The sequence below is a fragment of the Electrona antarctica genome (assembly GCF_951216825.1).
Source record: "Electrona antarctica genome assembly, chromosome: 14".
NCBI classification, from domain to species: domain Eukaryota; kingdom Metazoa; phylum Chordata; class Actinopteri; order Myctophiformes; family Myctophidae; genus Electrona; species Electrona antarctica.
The window spans coordinates 20,517,599-20,534,929 of record NC_136795.1 but is presented as its reverse complement, the minus strand read 5'-3'; the positions used below and the strand labels follow the sequence as shown (position 1 = coordinate 20,534,929).

The 17,331-nt window shown below is 44.8% G+C and overlaps 1 protein-coding gene across 2 annotated transcripts in view; it reads right to left on the bottom strand.

The window, feature by feature from the left end:
- Positions 1 to 17,331, bottom strand: part of pkn1b (protein kinase N1b) — a 76,142-nt gene that overhangs the window by 34,820 nt on the left and 23,991 nt on the right. Inside the window, exon 1 of one of the 2 annotated variants that reach the window (XM_079520537.1) lies at positions 822 to 1,045. The exons of the other annotated variant lie outside the window; for it this stretch is intronic. Coding sequence (XP_079376663.1) covers positions 822 to 908 — 87 coding nt within the window. The 5' untranslated portion in view covers positions 909 to 1,045. Of the gene's footprint in view, positions 1 to 821; positions 1,046 to 17,331 lie in introns of those variants that run through there. 2 annotated transcript variants of the gene reach the window in all.

Sequence of the window (17,331 nt, the reverse complement as noted above, 5' to 3'; positions counted from 1 at the left end):
TTTTACTAAGAATAAGAGGGTTTAAGTGGTTAAGTGCGACCCATTTAGAGCTCGTGGATCTGCTACTTTTGATACTTTCGAGTGACGCTGCAGTACGATCAAGCCGGGTGTTCGTTTACAGAAAAACATACAAAGTTAGAATACGGCGATGAGAGGTTTCTGCCCGACAGCAAACGATACATATAGCTTACAGTGTACAGGGTTGAAATAAAAAAATCAAAATAGCATGAAAGCCATGTGCGTCATGAAACACAATAATGAGTCAGTGATTCATGTCATGAATCACTGACTCATTATTTAACACCGCCTACCCCGGGTCCCGTCGCCAAAGCTTTGAATTTGGCTCGTTTTTAGGGCTAGAAGCATCAACTAAAAAAATTAAAAAAAGATCGAAGGTCAGCCCAATTACAGTGTACTGTACATCTAAAATTACACAGATGCTTTCCTGGATTAGATGAAATGAGCAGTAGTGGCGTAACAATCCGAGAGTCCCATCGGCAAATAACGGCAAAACAGCGACCCCTGTTTTGTCCTCGCAATTTCAACAGTCAACAGTCTGTCTTGAGAGACTAGTGGCGTATAAAGAAACAGCGAGCGTAGCCTACCGATGGGGCCTAAATAACCCCAAAACGAACAGTGGCATATAGAGACACAGCGAGAGTAGCCTACCGATGGGGCCTAAATCACCCCAAAACGAACAGTGGCATAATATGCCGCTGTGTCTCTATATTATAGAGACACAGCGAGAGTAGCCTACCGATGGGGCCTAAATCACCCCAAAACGAACAGTGGCATATAGAGACACAGCGAGAGTAGCCTACCGGAGGGGGCTCCGTGTGGTCAGCCTGCTGGCTGTGCAGGGCGAGGTCGCTGCTCGGCTCCTCATGCAAGTCTTCTGCTACTTCCATGATAGGCCTGCCTACTGTCCTCACTCACACACACCAACACACACACACCGACACTACGCAGCTGTATGGCGTTTATATTCCCGGCCGAGAATCCCAGGATGTGCTTCCCTTCCCGCCGCAGGAATCAAAAGGAGGCCTGAATCCAGAGTGAACGAACGCAGCGGAGAGGAGAGAGAACAGGAAGACAAGACGATAGACACACTGAGGCACTGAGCTCCACCTCCACCACGGCTTCCTGTTCTGTTCTGCTCTGCTGCATGCCACACACACTGTGTCAGACGTCAAGGCACGCACGCTCGCACACACACACACACATGAACACGCACGCATTACTACATACACTTGTGAGGAAATCAACACTGTAGTATTAGTAAATGTTTTGCCATTTATAAGTACCCTCAACCCTAAAGCCCCGGTAATAGCCGATGTACAAGCTCACAATGTGTGGCATCGCAGAGCGTTACGAGCTTGTAGATCTGAGGGACATTAGTCCCTCACAAGTAGCAATACAAGCACACACGCACGCACATACACACGCACAGGTTTTGTAACCGACAGTAAGCTCACAGCCACACTGCTTCCTCTCGACTGTTGTTCTGCGCAGCTATGTTATACTCTGGTCATGACAAATGCAGTGTGTGTGTGTGTGTGTGTGTGTGTGTGTGTGTGTGTGTGTGTGTGTGTGTGTGTGTGTGTGTGTGTGTGTGTGTGTGTGTGTGTGTGTGTGTGTGTGTGTGTGTGTGTGTGTGCGCGCGCGCGCGCGTGCGTGCGTGCGTGCGTGCGTGCGTGCGTGCGTGCGTGCGTGCGTGCGTGCGCAAGCTTGTACATTAACAAGGGGGTCAACGGTCAACACATGTAAACCAGGAAGTGAACAGAAAAACAGACACTTTCTCCTTCATTTCTATTACAACAATAATCCGATCATTTGATTTTGAGTATCTGTCGATACCTATTTTGCCCGAAATCCCAGACAATATCCATTCTAATATCATGATATGGATATAATATTGATACTAGGGATGTCCTGATCACGTTTTATTGCTCCCGATCCGATCCCGATGATTTGAAAATAACGTCTGATCGGACCCGATTTCCAATCACGTGATCGGATCGGGACAACCCCAATTCCAAGTGCTTGTCAGTGTGAGAAGTCCCCAGTTCAAATGTGATTATTTTGGCTTTGGGGGGTCGCACCCTGAACGGTTTGGGGACCCTTGTAATAGAGCAATGACAGAGATCATATTTTGATTGGTCTGTCCTCATGTCCCCAGAGATGCCAGTCTGTGCTAGCTTTGTCGTGACAGTTGAGTGACACACTAGTCATATGTTCCTCTGACTCACACACTCTGTGGCTCAGGGTCACTGACACACACACACACACACACACACACACACACACACACACACACACACACACACACACACACACACACACACACACACACACACACACACACACACACACACACACACACACACACACACACACACACACACACACACACACACACACACACAGGATGCAGTGTGTTCCAAAGTTGTTCCAAAACAGCAAGACCGCTGTGCCTGGTGTTGCATATACCATCTTAAAGGGAAAGATCGACATCATCAGCATGGAGACAAAACAAGTCTTCCTCAAGGACCTACTGTACCATTTAATTATACCAGTCGTCTCTGGCGGGGGAAACCAAAACTGTATACTTTTTAGGATTCAAATTCAAAAATAGCAAATGTAGTAGCAGACCTGACACATGCTGATAATTCCATGTACGACGGGCTACAATTACATTGTAGTTTTTTATTTTGATCTTAATTTCTTTGCTCCTTACCGAGCAGCAGTCTGCCCCCTGGTGGTGGTCTCGGGGACTGTTGTTGTGGGCTCTGCCGGCGGCGCAACAACATCCATCCATGCCTCCCTAACGCTCTGCAGCATCCGTTCTACACGGCCATGTGACACGTCGTTAAGATATACAGAAAGGTATGCAGATATTTCAGAAAGTAAGACAGACAAGCCGCTGTCATCAGCCGTGGTTCAGATTGTCTCCACTCTGTTTGTGCAGAGTCGAGCAGTCTAAGAGGAATGTGTATGTAACTCTGTTTGCAACACATTACCGACCACACGCACAGCAATATAGGAACTGAGGAGAAATCAATGATTCGCAAAACAACAGAACTGTTGCAACTGTTGCACAGAGAAATGTAATTGCCCCGTTGCAGATCGGTGTTGTTTTACAGTTACAATGTGTGTGAATGGCTGCAACTATAAAGATTATCTTCTTAGTGATTATTCTAGCACTTTTTAATGAATATACAATACATCAGGTGACATGAGCGTGACGACACCCGCCAGTCCTCCCAATTTTAGTATAAGGCAGATCATTAAAATCGATTAACTGTTGCACCCCTACGTCTGTGTGTGTGTGTGCGTGTGCGTGTGTGTCCGTCCATTTGTTACACGCATTAAGGGAGGATGGAGAAGCAGATGGAGGGAGGGAGAGAGAGACGGAATCAAACCAAGACAAAAGCAGCCAGTCAAGAGTGAGTGGAAACAGTTCTGAATACGCTCAATGGTGCCATTGATTAGCTGTGTGTGTGTGTGTGTGTGAGAGAGAGAGAGAGAGAGAGAGAGAGAGAGAGAGAAAGAGAGAGAAAGAGAGAGAATCAGAATCAGAATGTTCCTCACGTTCTCATCTGTACACAGTGTTATTGAGATGGTTGTGACTGGCGGTTGATTTGGGACTAAGAGGGGTTGAGTGGTAGTAGTGGTGGGGGGTGGGGGGCATTAAGACAGATGAGGTTGCAGTAAATAACACGGTTGGGGTCTCAGATTTTCTAGTTCTGGGCAGACCTGTGTTAACATGTTACCCTCTGGACTTTAGTGGTACCAGTCAGTGGTTCTCAAACTTCAATTTGGGGTCCTTCACACGAAAACGTTTGAAAAGTACAGAGCACGTTGAATTGCCTTGTTGATGAAATGTGCTATACAATGATCAACGGGACACCAATGGGAGAGTGAGTGTGCGCAGGGTGCACATCACCGAGGACTTGTCATGGACAACACACGCACATCGCACGCACAAACGCATACACACAGCAGCAGCAGCGCCTGTACCACCTCTCAGACTGCTGGATGAAGTTCAAAGTCTCACAGAAGATCCTGAAATCCTTCTACTGTGCTGCTGCTACACACAGCATTGTGACAGGGGCCGTCAGGTGGTGCTCTAGTCCTTAGTAATACCAAGAAATGGAGCATATCACTCCAGTTCTTAAGTCCTTACACTGGCTCCCTGTGTTTTAAAGAATAGATTTAAAAATACTACTGCCTATATGGTTTAGGGCCAAAATACATTTCTGATCTTGTGCGATATCATGAACCATCCAGACCTCTCAGGTCATCTGGGAAAGGTCTGTTGTCTGTCCCTGAAACCCAAATTACTGTAAATGTGGGCAAGCAGCATTTGGTTTTTATGCACCACATATCTGGAACAAACTCCCAGAAAACTGCAGGCCTGCTGTGACTCTTATTTAATTTAAAACGCCACTAAAGACCTTTCGCTTGCGTTTAATAATACTACAGTAATATGCAATTATAATAATAATTGCATTTCCTTCCTGCTTGATGTTCCATGTAAAGCACATTGAATTGCCTTGTTGTTGAAACTAGACCGGTGCCCGGCTGTAGAGCACAGAGTCGGTAACGATGGAGATCCATGACCCACCCGGCTATGTAATACCCGTTGTACCCATGTCAGAGTACCCGTTCCACCCATCTGTCTGTGTCCCTTTTATATGTGCAATTGCATTTGTGTCACAAAGCCACCACACAGACCCACAGGAAGAGGTTCTCCTCAGACTATCACAGCTCCGAACAAGGACCCAGCTGTCTTCAACCTGCAATTACCCACTCACCACTAATTACAACTTTATTTTATTGCATCTAGCCTAGAATTGCTATAGTTCATTGTGACGTGTCGTTAGCTTGCAGATTGGTTCATTTAAAGCAGGAGTCTTCAACAGGGGACCCTCAGAGCTACTACAGAGAGGGCCAACAAATCTTTGTGTGATATGTAGGTTTGTCTTTTACATTGACAACTTGAGACCTTGTATCCGTATTCTAAGGGGAACACTAGCAGAAAATAGTCGATCTACAAGCGCACAAGTTACGCCTCACGCTGATCTGCTATCTCCGGCAAAGTGTGTATGTCTGAAATAAACAAAAAACATTACTTTACACATTTGTAAGCTATTAATTAACCTATCTAAGCTTGTGGAACTGTTACTTTTGATACTTTGGTGTAACGCTGTAGTAGGGAGTTATTATTTTTTAACGAAAACGTTGAAATATGGAGATAAGAGGTTTCTGCCCGACAGCTACAATATTTAGTTACATACAATAATTCATTCAACTAATCGGGTTTGATCTTGGGGACCATGTCTGAAAGCTGTGTGACCTACTTCTGTGTCCGAAGCCAACCGTTGAGCAGCTTTGTGTGCGTTCAGTCCTTTAATTCTGCTTTTTTTACAGTGCGCACCTTGGACTGTGAGGGCTCAGGACCAGTGTTGCCATGTCTTCTAATTATAAGCGTGTTTGAGCATTTTGTTTTTGTGTAAAGTCGCTTGTTATATATTGGTAGTTGCGCGTGTGTGTGTGTGTGTGTGTGTGGCTGTGGGGGGGGTGGTTGTAAAGTGTAGTTGCTTATTTCCTAATATAATGTTGTTACTTGCTCAAGCAGAGCACGCAAGTACTGTGGTCGGCTGCGTATGTATGGTATGTAGGTCCCTAATTGGCTGTTGATGGTGACGTAATTAAGATATGTTCCAATGTTGGGTCCGTAAAAGGTACTGCGATTGGTGCAGTGCGACTCCACTGGCCAATGAGGGACCACTGTTCTTGATGACGTAACTAAAGTACGTTTCAAAATTGGTATAAGGTCAATAGGGGGTATGTATCGGCTGGGTATGTATGTATGTTGGTGTCCTCCACCAATAAGGGACCATCATTCTTGGTGATGTAACTAGGGTACGTTTCAAGGTTGGTATAAGGTCAATAATGGGTCTAAAGGATTTAGAATAGCAGAGAGCTCTAGGACTCAGAGCAGCAGTCGTACCCAGACATCAGAGAGCTCTAGTGTGTGTGTGTGTGTGTGATCCACGTAAAAAACTGTTCGCCCCACTGACTTCAAATTTGACACACGTGTTCCACACCACCACACAGAGTGCAGTGCCCGGCCTTGAGTCGGTCGGATACATAGTTGTCCAGAACCACCACAAAAGGCTCTGGTCAGGCTCTGCCAGTGGACCTAATGAGCTTAAGTTCCCGCCCTCACCTGTAGAATTCCTAGCCTCTGCCTCAGCCAATTGATTGCCATGGCATCCCCACACTTGCCATTTGATTACTTAACCAGTCCACTTTTCACAGTCAGTACTGCACTCTTCAGACACAGGCAGACAGACAGATACAGTATGGGCACAAAAGAGACACAGACAGACGGTTAAAACGGGTGCTATGACAACGGGTATTGCATTCTAGGTTCACAACTTGCATCGTTCCCCAGTAGGCCGGTGTCCAATGGGCACAGGTCTAGTACGGTTAAAGCTGATATAGACAAGTTTCCAGTGTTTGTACACAGAATTCAAATAGCTCCACCCCCCCCCCCCCCCTCCCCCTGTCATTCTATTGGCCGAGCCAGGTCACTTCAGGCTATGGGATTGTTGTTGCTGCTGGGAGGGACGCTATGGATATTGTGCTCGTATAGCTAAATATAACAAACAATGACATTGAGTTGACATTTTAAGGGTAACTGTAGAATAATCGCAATATCACATGACTGACACGACGAGTCCCATAGTAGTCGCAAATGAGGAAGTAGCGGAGGAGGAGACTCACTGGCTCTCAATTAAATTCTCTTTTATTTGTAATCGTGCATATAAAACATATATTGCCCCTCAAATGCCCCAGCCACTACAGCATCGTTCATGTGAACTACTCTGTCCACGGTTATTCATTGCAATGAAGAAAAATCGCTATGATGATCCGTGACGGCTGTCACCGTTGGCGAGCACGGGTTGAATGCATGCTTCAAGCTGGCCGAGCAGGCAGTCGCCGCGGTGGTGACTGGTGACATGATACTATTACTCACTTCCACAATGGTGGAAGTGGAACTTCCACTTCCACCATTTCAACAAATAAGCACATACAACCCACTCCACATGAACGATATTGATGTAACCAGGAGATTTTATGGGGGGTCCGACGTTCTGTGACTTCTAGGATCCTCCGAGGTCTGAGGGGTGCTTGCTGCTGGTGTTATTCACACCACCCAACCATGCGCTATACATAGCGATTCTCATAATTTCAATAGGCTTACATATTAAATCATAAACATACTATTTCACATGAACAATGTTGGTGAAACTAAGACATGGGGATAATATTATACATTGCAATGAAATCGCATCGCGTTTTCATTATAATACTGCTGGGTTGAACACACCATCACAGCCTCGCGCTGCAATTGGCTAAAAGTTTAAATCCCCCTCAACGTCCCGAACAGTAAACTCTAGTGGGTATAAACAGTCCCTTCAGCCAGAGGGGGCCAAAGGGAGAGTGTGCTGTTGCAGGAGAACACCTCAGCATCATAATATAGGGAAAGATAGAGGGGAAAAAGGCCCAAAAAATACATTTATATATATTTTGGCTGAAAACTTGTCTATATCACCTTTAAAGTGCTCATGTGGCCTCCATTGGGCTTTCTTTCATAGACATGGTTGCTTAATTGTTTCTCTCGCAAAATCTGGCAACGCCACTCAGGGCTTTGTGTGCGGCCTGGACCTCTTAATCCCTGTAAGTTTCAAATGGAGCATCCAAATCTCCTTTGGGCTGTGTGACGCTGTAATGTTACGCCATGCCTTCACATTATGTTGTAGTGAGCTTGAGGCAGATCGCTCTAATCATTCTATTCTCGGCTTTCGAGTTAGGGTTATGGATATAAATGGCATACCCTAACTCCCTAATTATTTAAAAAGTAATTAATAAAACCCCTGTCCTTAAATGTTGATTTTACATTAATAAGTAGTAGTAATACTGTGTAAGTGAATTGAAATTGAATTGAATCGTGTGTGTGTGTGTGTGTGTGTGTGTGTGTGTGTGTGTGTGTGTGTGTGTGTGTGTGTGTGTGTGTGTGTGTGTGTGTGTGTGTGTGTGTGTTATTTGTACACACACTCTTGTACACACACTCTCAGAGTAACAAACACACACGCCTGCATGGGTTTGCAATTCCGAGAGAGTGCAACAAAACATTGACAAATTTGATTCCATGATTTGTAACCTCTCGGAGTTACTAACACCGCCTGTGCCTGTGCGTGTGCGTTCGTTCCACAGCTGGGGAGAAGGCCGTCAGCGTGAATGTCATGCATTGTGTAGCAGGGAGTTCATCTCCTCAAGAGACTTCAGTAAATGCTTGCAGTGCCGTGTTTGTTGTGTGGTGCTTTGTCCATTGTGAACAGCAGAGCGCTGCCTGCCGCAAATAGCCTCTATGTCTGTCCTCATACACTCCCTCCCCAGGACGAGGGCGGCATGCACGTCCCCCCTATAGAGAGCATAGAGTTTCCAGTGTCCCATGAGGCCTTGCATGAATTACGGGTCGTTTCAATTAATTTGAGTGATCCGTGTTATTAGTCAATGATTAATGTGGGAACTGGGAACACAACATGACTTAAATCGGAAAGGGTCACATTCGCCTGCCTACTTGTGCTATAAGATCTCCCTCCACACAGCTGATAAAAAATAACGACCAATGGCTCTTGACACTTGCTCTAATGCTCTTAGCCGTTATGTAGCCCAACACCTGTCCTGTGTTACTGGCTGCTGTTGCTGCTGTGACACCTGGATCTCTGCATGGGGATTAAATGATGCTTGTTAAGTGACTTCAGCGTTTGAGAATAAGACTTGATTACTTTGATCGCCCCCTCTTTTTTTAAGATATTTTTGGGGGGTTTTCTGCCTTTATTAAAGGACCACTTCCCCACTTTTCAACATCTCTTCATATAATTGGTCCTCACTAATGTTCATGATAAAACACCACCATTTTTCCCTACTCAGTCTGTGTCTCATAGGAGGGCTTTGGACAGTTCGGACACCCGTCCACCAGTGACATCATCATTAGGAAGATTTTTTTTTAAACAAGATTTGTTTTAAAATATATTTAGATTTGTATTATCGTGAGAACGATGGCTTCAACTTTTGCATTGCAACTTTTCAGGAAAAGAAAGCCTGCCGTTTCTATTAGCTTGGATTCACCATCGATGATGTCACTGGTGGATGGGTTTCTGAACTGCCCACAGCCCTCCTATGAGACACAGACTGAGTAGGAAAAAATGGTGGTATTTTATCATGAACATTAGTTAGGACCAATTATAGGAAGAGAAGTTGAAAAGTGGTGAAGTGGTCCTTTAAGAGTACAGTAAGCTGTCGTCGGAATCGGGAGTCAAACCCACGACACGGATTAGTAAACCCAGGTGCCCAGACCGCTAGATCTGCAATAAATACTCCTTGAGTTCTGTTGTGTCTGTGTAAACAGTAATAGCAATTCTCAAAGTAGTTATCCTACAAACCCCACCTCCATTCGCTGTCATTAGAACGGAGGGAGCGCTCCATATGCTTAGCAACAGCTAATTGCATAATCAGTACATGGAACCACCTTCATACTGTTGAAGCACATACAGTTTCAACAGTGCAGTGTAATGGTGGGCATTAGGAGTTCTCAACCAGCTCAAGAATAAAAAGAAAGAGCTAAATTCAGAGTTGGTGAATGTGATTTAATAGTAAGTATAGTAGTAATGGAACACTGAAACAATTTGTGCTAGACGACAAGGGAAAGCACAGCACCTCCACTTCGGAGAAATGGAATCGGGGTCACAAAATAAACGCATTAGGATTGATGCACTGCTGAAAACAGATGGCAGGACAAGGATTTGGTGCCTTGTATTACAGATTGTATTATTTGGTGATGGTTCATCCCACAGGAAGCATGAAGGTGAACTGCAATTTGCAGTTCACCTTCATGCTCCCTGTGGGAACAAAACCAGACAAGAAGGTCTATTTGCAGTCTGCGAATAGACCTTTTTGTCTTGTTTGGTCTATTTGCAGTCTGCAAATATACCTTTTTGTCTTGTTTGGTCTATTTGCAGTCTGCGAATAGACCTTTTTGTCTTGTTTGGTCTATTTGCAGTCTGCAAATATACCTTTTTGTCTTGTTTTTTCATCGTGGTTGACATAAAATAGTAAGATGATGTACTGTACATCCTTCATGATTGGTGTGTTACCGATAGACTGTAAAATGAATGACAAAGGCAGCCCCATTGGTTTCTACATACCGTTTTTGAAGTCACTTTTGAAATCCGCCATCTTTGAACTGAGCTTCAATTCCAGCGCTAGTTACTTGGGGAATGGGATTGGTGTAACCAATGATATCAATTAAAGGCAAAGCATGTCACTTCTTTACATAACAAAACAATACAATACATCTTTACCAATCATTTCTCTCTGTATCTGCAGTTATCAGCCACTGGAGTAGTGTGGTGGTGTTAAACACACTGCACACTCGCTGATGTTTTCACTGTTTTCACACGACAGAGACTTGTGTATAGAGGGCATTTTGGGGTTAAAAAAAGGTTTTGTTTTGTTACGTAAACACAGGGTAAAGTTACATATTGTGCCTATAAAGGACCACTTCACATAAAATGCCACTATTGTTTTCTACTCTGTCTGTGTCTCATATAGGGCTGTGGGAAGTTCAGAAACCCGTCCACCAGTGACATCATCGTTAGACAGATTTTTTAAACAAGATCTTTATGAAAAATATTTAGATTGTTTTTTTTGTTTTTTTTTGGCATTCGCCTTTATTTTATATTTTTTATATTAGAGGGACAGACAGTAGGCAAAGTAGGAAATGGGGAGAGAGATGGGGGGGTGAAATGGGGGGGTGATCCCGATCCGTCGGGATCGGGAGTCGAGCCCGCGGAACACTGCCAGGCTTGGGCTACCGGCCAAGGTGCCTGGACCGCTGAGCCACGGCCCAGGCCAAATATTTAGATTTGTATTATCGTGAAAACAATGGCTTCCATTTTCGCATTGCAACTTTTCAGGAATAGAAAGCCTGCAGTTTCTATGAAGTTGGATTCCCCATCGATGATGTCACTGGTGGACGGGTTTCTGAACTGCCCACAGCCCTCCTATGAGACACAGACAGAGTAGATGTTTGTGTTTTTGCTATTTTATCATGATCATTAGTGTGGACCAACTATATGAACATAGGTTGAAAAGTGGTGAAGTGGTCCTTTAAGGTTCTGTTACATAGCAGAGTCTATCCAGTGAGCCAACATGCACAATAGCAGCATCCTGAGCCAGTGGCATCCCTAATCCTGACATCGTCACATTCATAAAGAAGTCTTGTCCCTTCAGCCATTGCTGCACTAAACAAACTCCCTCACTGATATGATGATTCTGATACTGGGGACGTGGTGTAGCCCATTGACTGTTTGTGTGCCATGTTGTTTTGTGCTGTATGGCAGTGATGGTTCTCAACCCTCTCAGGCCGTGACCTGGGGTTGTGTGTGTGTGTGTGTGTGTGTGTGTGTGTGTGTGTGTGTGTGTGTGTGTGTGTGTGTCTGTGTAACTGTGTTTCCTTCTCTTTTTTCATTTTCTCATCTCCGAGGAGAAACTCCTAGTCACGACCTACTGTATAGGTCTGTCTATAAGGCCTATACAGTAAGACTTCCTTAGGCCTGTACTGTACTTCCCCGGAAACTGGGGACTGCCCATAAGTCAGACATCCCGTTAGTCAGACCTGCGTGGCGGGTTAAAACTAATCCGTGCTGCGGGTTACAAATCACCCGTGGCTTACTGTGAGGTTAGGGTTAGGTTACGTAGCACTTGCACTAGCCCCGACGACCTTACAAGTGTATGCAAAGGCCCAATTTATGTAACTTAGATATAGCATTTTATGTAGACTTATAGCATTGTATGTAGACATAGCACTATAAAGTATACATGCATAGTTTCATTATTTAGATATTCCACTGTTACATTCTTAGCTTACGCATGATTCATGATGTAGTGATACATGCTTTTGCCATGCTTTTTATTCTTGCTTAATGTAAATCGCTCTGGATTAAGAGCATCTATCTCTTCCGACCATTCACAACACTCGTTTCATGCACAGAGAATGTAAACAGCCTCAATGTAATTTCCTTAGGGCGGTACTCCCGCCAAATTCCGATGGTTACGTTTTTAGACACTCAATCAGCTACAGTAGGTCTTGGCCAGTGTGTGTCTGACCTGAATGGAACTCAACCCTAATTAGTATCAGTGGTAACACTGGTGAGGAAGTAACATTACACCAGTGGTTCTCAGAGTGGGGTCCTTTGGAGTGTTCCAGGGTGACTCAGCAAAAGTAGTTAATATAGCATCAGAGTCCTTTTACCCACTTTATCTATTTATATGTATGTTGGCTATTCAAAAAATAACAGATCTACAAGCTCACACACACACACACACACACACACACACACACACACACACACACACACACACACACACACACACACACACACACACACACACACACACACACACACACACACACACACACACACACACACACACACACACACACACACACACACACACACCTGCAAGGACCAGGATCAAGTTGTTGTCCTACAACAATGAATGAGGCATTGTTGTGGCTGTCATACCGTCATTATGTCTCACCTCAGCGGGCAGGGCAGGGCAGGGCAGACACAAAGAGGGTACAGATAGACTAGTACCACCAGTGGCACTAGTACCAGTGGTTGGGAAAGGGACTGGTTAGAATCTAACCAATCCCTACATACCTAGTAGAAATAGCAGCTCCACAAGCTCACATTCCCACTATTGAACATTTCTTGTAATCATTAATTTATGAAGATTACTACAAACAGATGAACTCACACGGACGAATGGAAGCGGTCGCAACGATTACGCAAAATGTTTTAGATTTAGCTCAAATAATTGTGATCAGGCAACTGAGTGATAATTTAATTGGTGATAGGCCTAGACGTGAACTAGGCAGACAGACAGGTTGACAGAATAGCGTGTCTCCTCCTTTGACTACTCCTAAAGCACGTACTGCCAGTGTGGAGTTCAAACCTTCATGCCTCTTTATGCACCACAGCACAATGCTCCCACCACATGATTGACGCACGCACGCGCACACACGCACACACACACACACACACACACACGCACACGCACACACACACACGCACGCACGCACACGCACACACACACACACACACACACACACACACACACACACACACACACACACACACACGACAGCAGGTGGTGAGTACAGGATATAAGTGAGAGGTAGTGATTTCCCAGCAGGCTGCTTGGTCTCTGACGTATGTGTCACGCAGACAAACACACACGGCCTGCATGCGACGGCACAAACTACACCAATTTTCTGTCCACAACGCGCCTCGCTCTGACGTCCAGCCAATGGTAAATGGTTCGTTTATACATATCCAAAGCGCTCCATATATATATATATATATATATATATATATAGATTTGTTTGTTTGTTTTTGAGTGGTTCAACCACTCCAAGGAACAGCTATGTCCGTGACTATGTGTTAACCTATGTGTTAACCTGTGTGACTCATGTGTGACTCATGAGTACCAGTAGGGGCGCTGTCGTGCCAGAAACAGAGAGAGAGAGATATTGCTGCACTGTTGCCTGCTAATGAGAGAGAGAGAGAGAGAGAGAGGGGGGGGGGGGGGGGGTGGAAGGGGGGGCGTTGCACCACTCAGTTCACAGGGTGTGATTTTTTTCCTAAAGTAGTGTGAAGTAGTGTCACACAAAGGCATCAAAAGCAGCAGATCCACAAGCTCGAAACGCGGGGCGAAGTGATGTGTTTTGAGCTTGTAGATCTGCTGCCGTTTAAATTTGAATCATGTAACAGTAACAGTCTTATGAGATAACAGTAGTATCAAATCTGGCTTTAGCATGCATGCATTGCATGGCCATTCCCACACAGACCGCAGAGGAAACCATGTAAGGCACCAACCTAAGCAACGTTGTTAGGGGTGCAGTACCTTTCTCAAGGACACTTGACACTAACCCAGGGTGGGGGGGAGCCGACGGGATCGAACCGGGAACCTTACGTTTCCACAAGCGGGCGCTCTAGCTCCTGAGCCACTGCCGCCTCTCCCTGATGTGCAAGCTTGCGATCTGCACTTTCTTTCTTTCTTTCTTTCTTAATAAAGAAATGTGGTAGATGGCCTATTTGATTCATATACAGTATTCATTGTTCTTTTTTCTTTCAACACGTCACATGTCAAAGAAGAATCAAATCAGGCTTTCTCATGCATGCACGCAATGTGGGCTCAACAAGCCAACAACATCGTTTTGGTTATAATTCGTTACAGCAGCTGGAATTCGCCGCTGATGCTGTCGAAACATGCAGCATTTACTGTAGAACCTGTACTCATGTCCTAACTCTCCCTGGGTCAAATCCCCAAACTCCCCATGAACACTGCACGCTAAGAGCACACACACACACACACACACACACACACACACACACACACACACACACACACACACACACACACACACACACACACACACACACACACACACACACACACACACACACACACACACACACACACACACACACACACACACACACACACACAGGCTTTAACCTTTACTTTTATATAATTATGCAAGACCATTATTTATTTATTTATTTTACCAAAAAAAGCTCTCAATGTGTCAGTGTCACAGACGCATTGAGAGCTTGTAGATACTGTATAGGATTTTTCTCTGTGCAAGATACTTTAAAAAAAATGCTGAAAGTAGTGGAAAATAGCAGATAATAATACAACTGTATTTATATAGCACCTTTCAAAACTGGGTTACAATGTGCTTTACAAAGGAAACTGTGCAGAAAACAATGCATATACATCAGTAGACTACTTTCATACTGATATAAATGCAGACAGATTAGAGTCAGGAGGAATGGGCTAATCTAAGAAGTGAGTTCCAGTTAGGGCACGGTGGCACAGTTGGTAGTGCTGTCGCCTCACAGCTAGAAGGTCCTGGGTTCGATTCCCGCTCGGGACGCTGTGGGTGCTGGCGGCGTGCCTCCTCCTCCGCGTCATCAGTGCCCATACCCGATGCAGGGTTGGCGAAAGGGCCTTTCTGTGTGAAGTTTGCATGTTCTCCCCGTGTCCCCTAGGGTAGGTACCCTCACAAAAAACATGCAGTAATCCTGGTCTCTAAACTCCCTCCCCTGGCCAGCCGGGGCGCCTGATGGAGGGGAAAGGAACTGGTTGGAATAACGTGTTCCTTCCACGTGCTATGTCCAACCAGGGAAACTCCCCCCTGTCAGGTGTAAAGGAGCAACTTGGACACTCAGGCATGAAGGAAGCATGAGTTCAAGTCCGTTGCTCTCCCCATGTCCCCCATATATGGGGACTAGGTTGGCGGAGGGTGTGTAGAGCCCAGGATCACATTAGATAATTGACACAGGGGTGAAAAATGGGTTACAAAATCGTGGGATAAAAATTATTAAAAAGAAAAAGTGAGTTCCATATGCTGATAACATCAGGGATCCATATATGGGCATAAAACGGACAAGGACAGACGTATGGGCACAAAATGGCAAACAGACAGACGGTTACAATGGGTACTGGCAATGGGTACAACGGATATTGCACCGTTCCCAACTTGCATCGTTCTCGAGAATGGTACCATTTCTGTCTACTCCTGTGTGTCAGAGGAGGACTGTGGACAGTTCAGAAACATGCCTACCATCATCGATGGGGAATCCATGGTAATAGAAACAGCAGGCTTTCTATTCCTGGAAAGTTATGCTATAATGGAAGCCATTGTTCTCATGTTAATACAAATTGAATAAAAATCATTTTAAATTTAATTTGAAAAAAAAAAAAAAAATGATATGAAGTTAGGTTGAAAATGTGTGTAGTCGTCCTTTAACTAAGCAAATCATCTGGGGGGGGTCTTAGGGGGTCCCGACCTACAGTTTGAGAACCACTGGCACAGCGGAGTGTGTGTGTGTGTGTGATGTTAATGGAGGAGGAAAGCAGATTAAGAATGATTATGGCCAGAGGAGTGCAGAGCAGAGGCTAAAAGCCTCCATTCTGTAATAGTAGACCATTATCCCGCTTTAGCTGCTGCTGCCGATTACACCACAGCACCACCCGTCATTCAACATGGGCCAACAAGGCAGGCAGGCCGGGGGGGTGGGGGGCCTTCAGTGTTTTTCAGGCCAAGGACCCCTTAGCAGAGAGAGAGAGACGGAGACAGAAACCAAAGACCCAAGGCAGATTCTACCCTCAAATTGATATATTTGGTCACGGACCCCCATCTGAAAATGTTTTGTGCCAGGGACCCCCAGGAGAGAAGATTTGTGTTAAAATTATTATGTTCAGAACATGGCCTCACTGTGAGCTTGTGTATCTGCTATTTTTGAATAGCCAAAGTATTATGGTTAAAGTGGTTAAAGTGATATCCTTGGAGGACAACCTCATGGGGGTCTCTGGACCTCACATTGAGAACCAATGTTCTAAATGTAAAAAGGATCCCTGGCTAATAAGACAAACAAATATGCCTAAAGACATTATGACATCATCAACTTGCAACGGGAGCTGTTCCTATTGTGTAAAAGATTCTTTATTTATGAAAGAAATAAAATATTTATTTTTGAATTGTAGTTATAGAGGTGTCATAGAAATTTAGACTGCAAACATATAATAATACCCCTTTATTGCACTCTGATGTTATCTTATCTGTGACACCCCTGTGGTGCTGGTTGGTTACTTTGTTACTGTCCCAAAATTCCTTTGGGCTATGTTGGGGGATGTCTCTTGTGGGAGTGGAGACTATAAAGGCTGTGGCCTTATGTTTACTCAGAGAGTCAGACTGGGTCTTCCGTTGCATTGAATTGGTCATGTAAGTTCCTGACTCCTTACTCGAGTAAAATCCTAATACTTCCAAACTATGAATCCTTGTGTTGCCTCATTATTATGTCTTCCTGAGCATGTGCCCCACAGATTGCCATAACATTTTGGAGGTTTCCTACCGAGATGGTGTGCTAAATGCTGGACTTGGCGGTCGTCGGCTTGGTGAGTAAGTTCATTCTTTCGGGCTGGGCCGACGACGTGCGCAAGTGAGTATATGGGTGTCTGTTTGGATGTTCAGAAAATGAGGTATTGCTTTTATTCGGGGTTTTAAGGTATTAGTGATGAAATTTGGTTGTGATCACGATAGGCATTTTTTGATGGCCTATTTAAAAGAGGGAAACGAAAGTTTTGCCTTTCATGTGCATGCCATGAGAGACGGAGGAA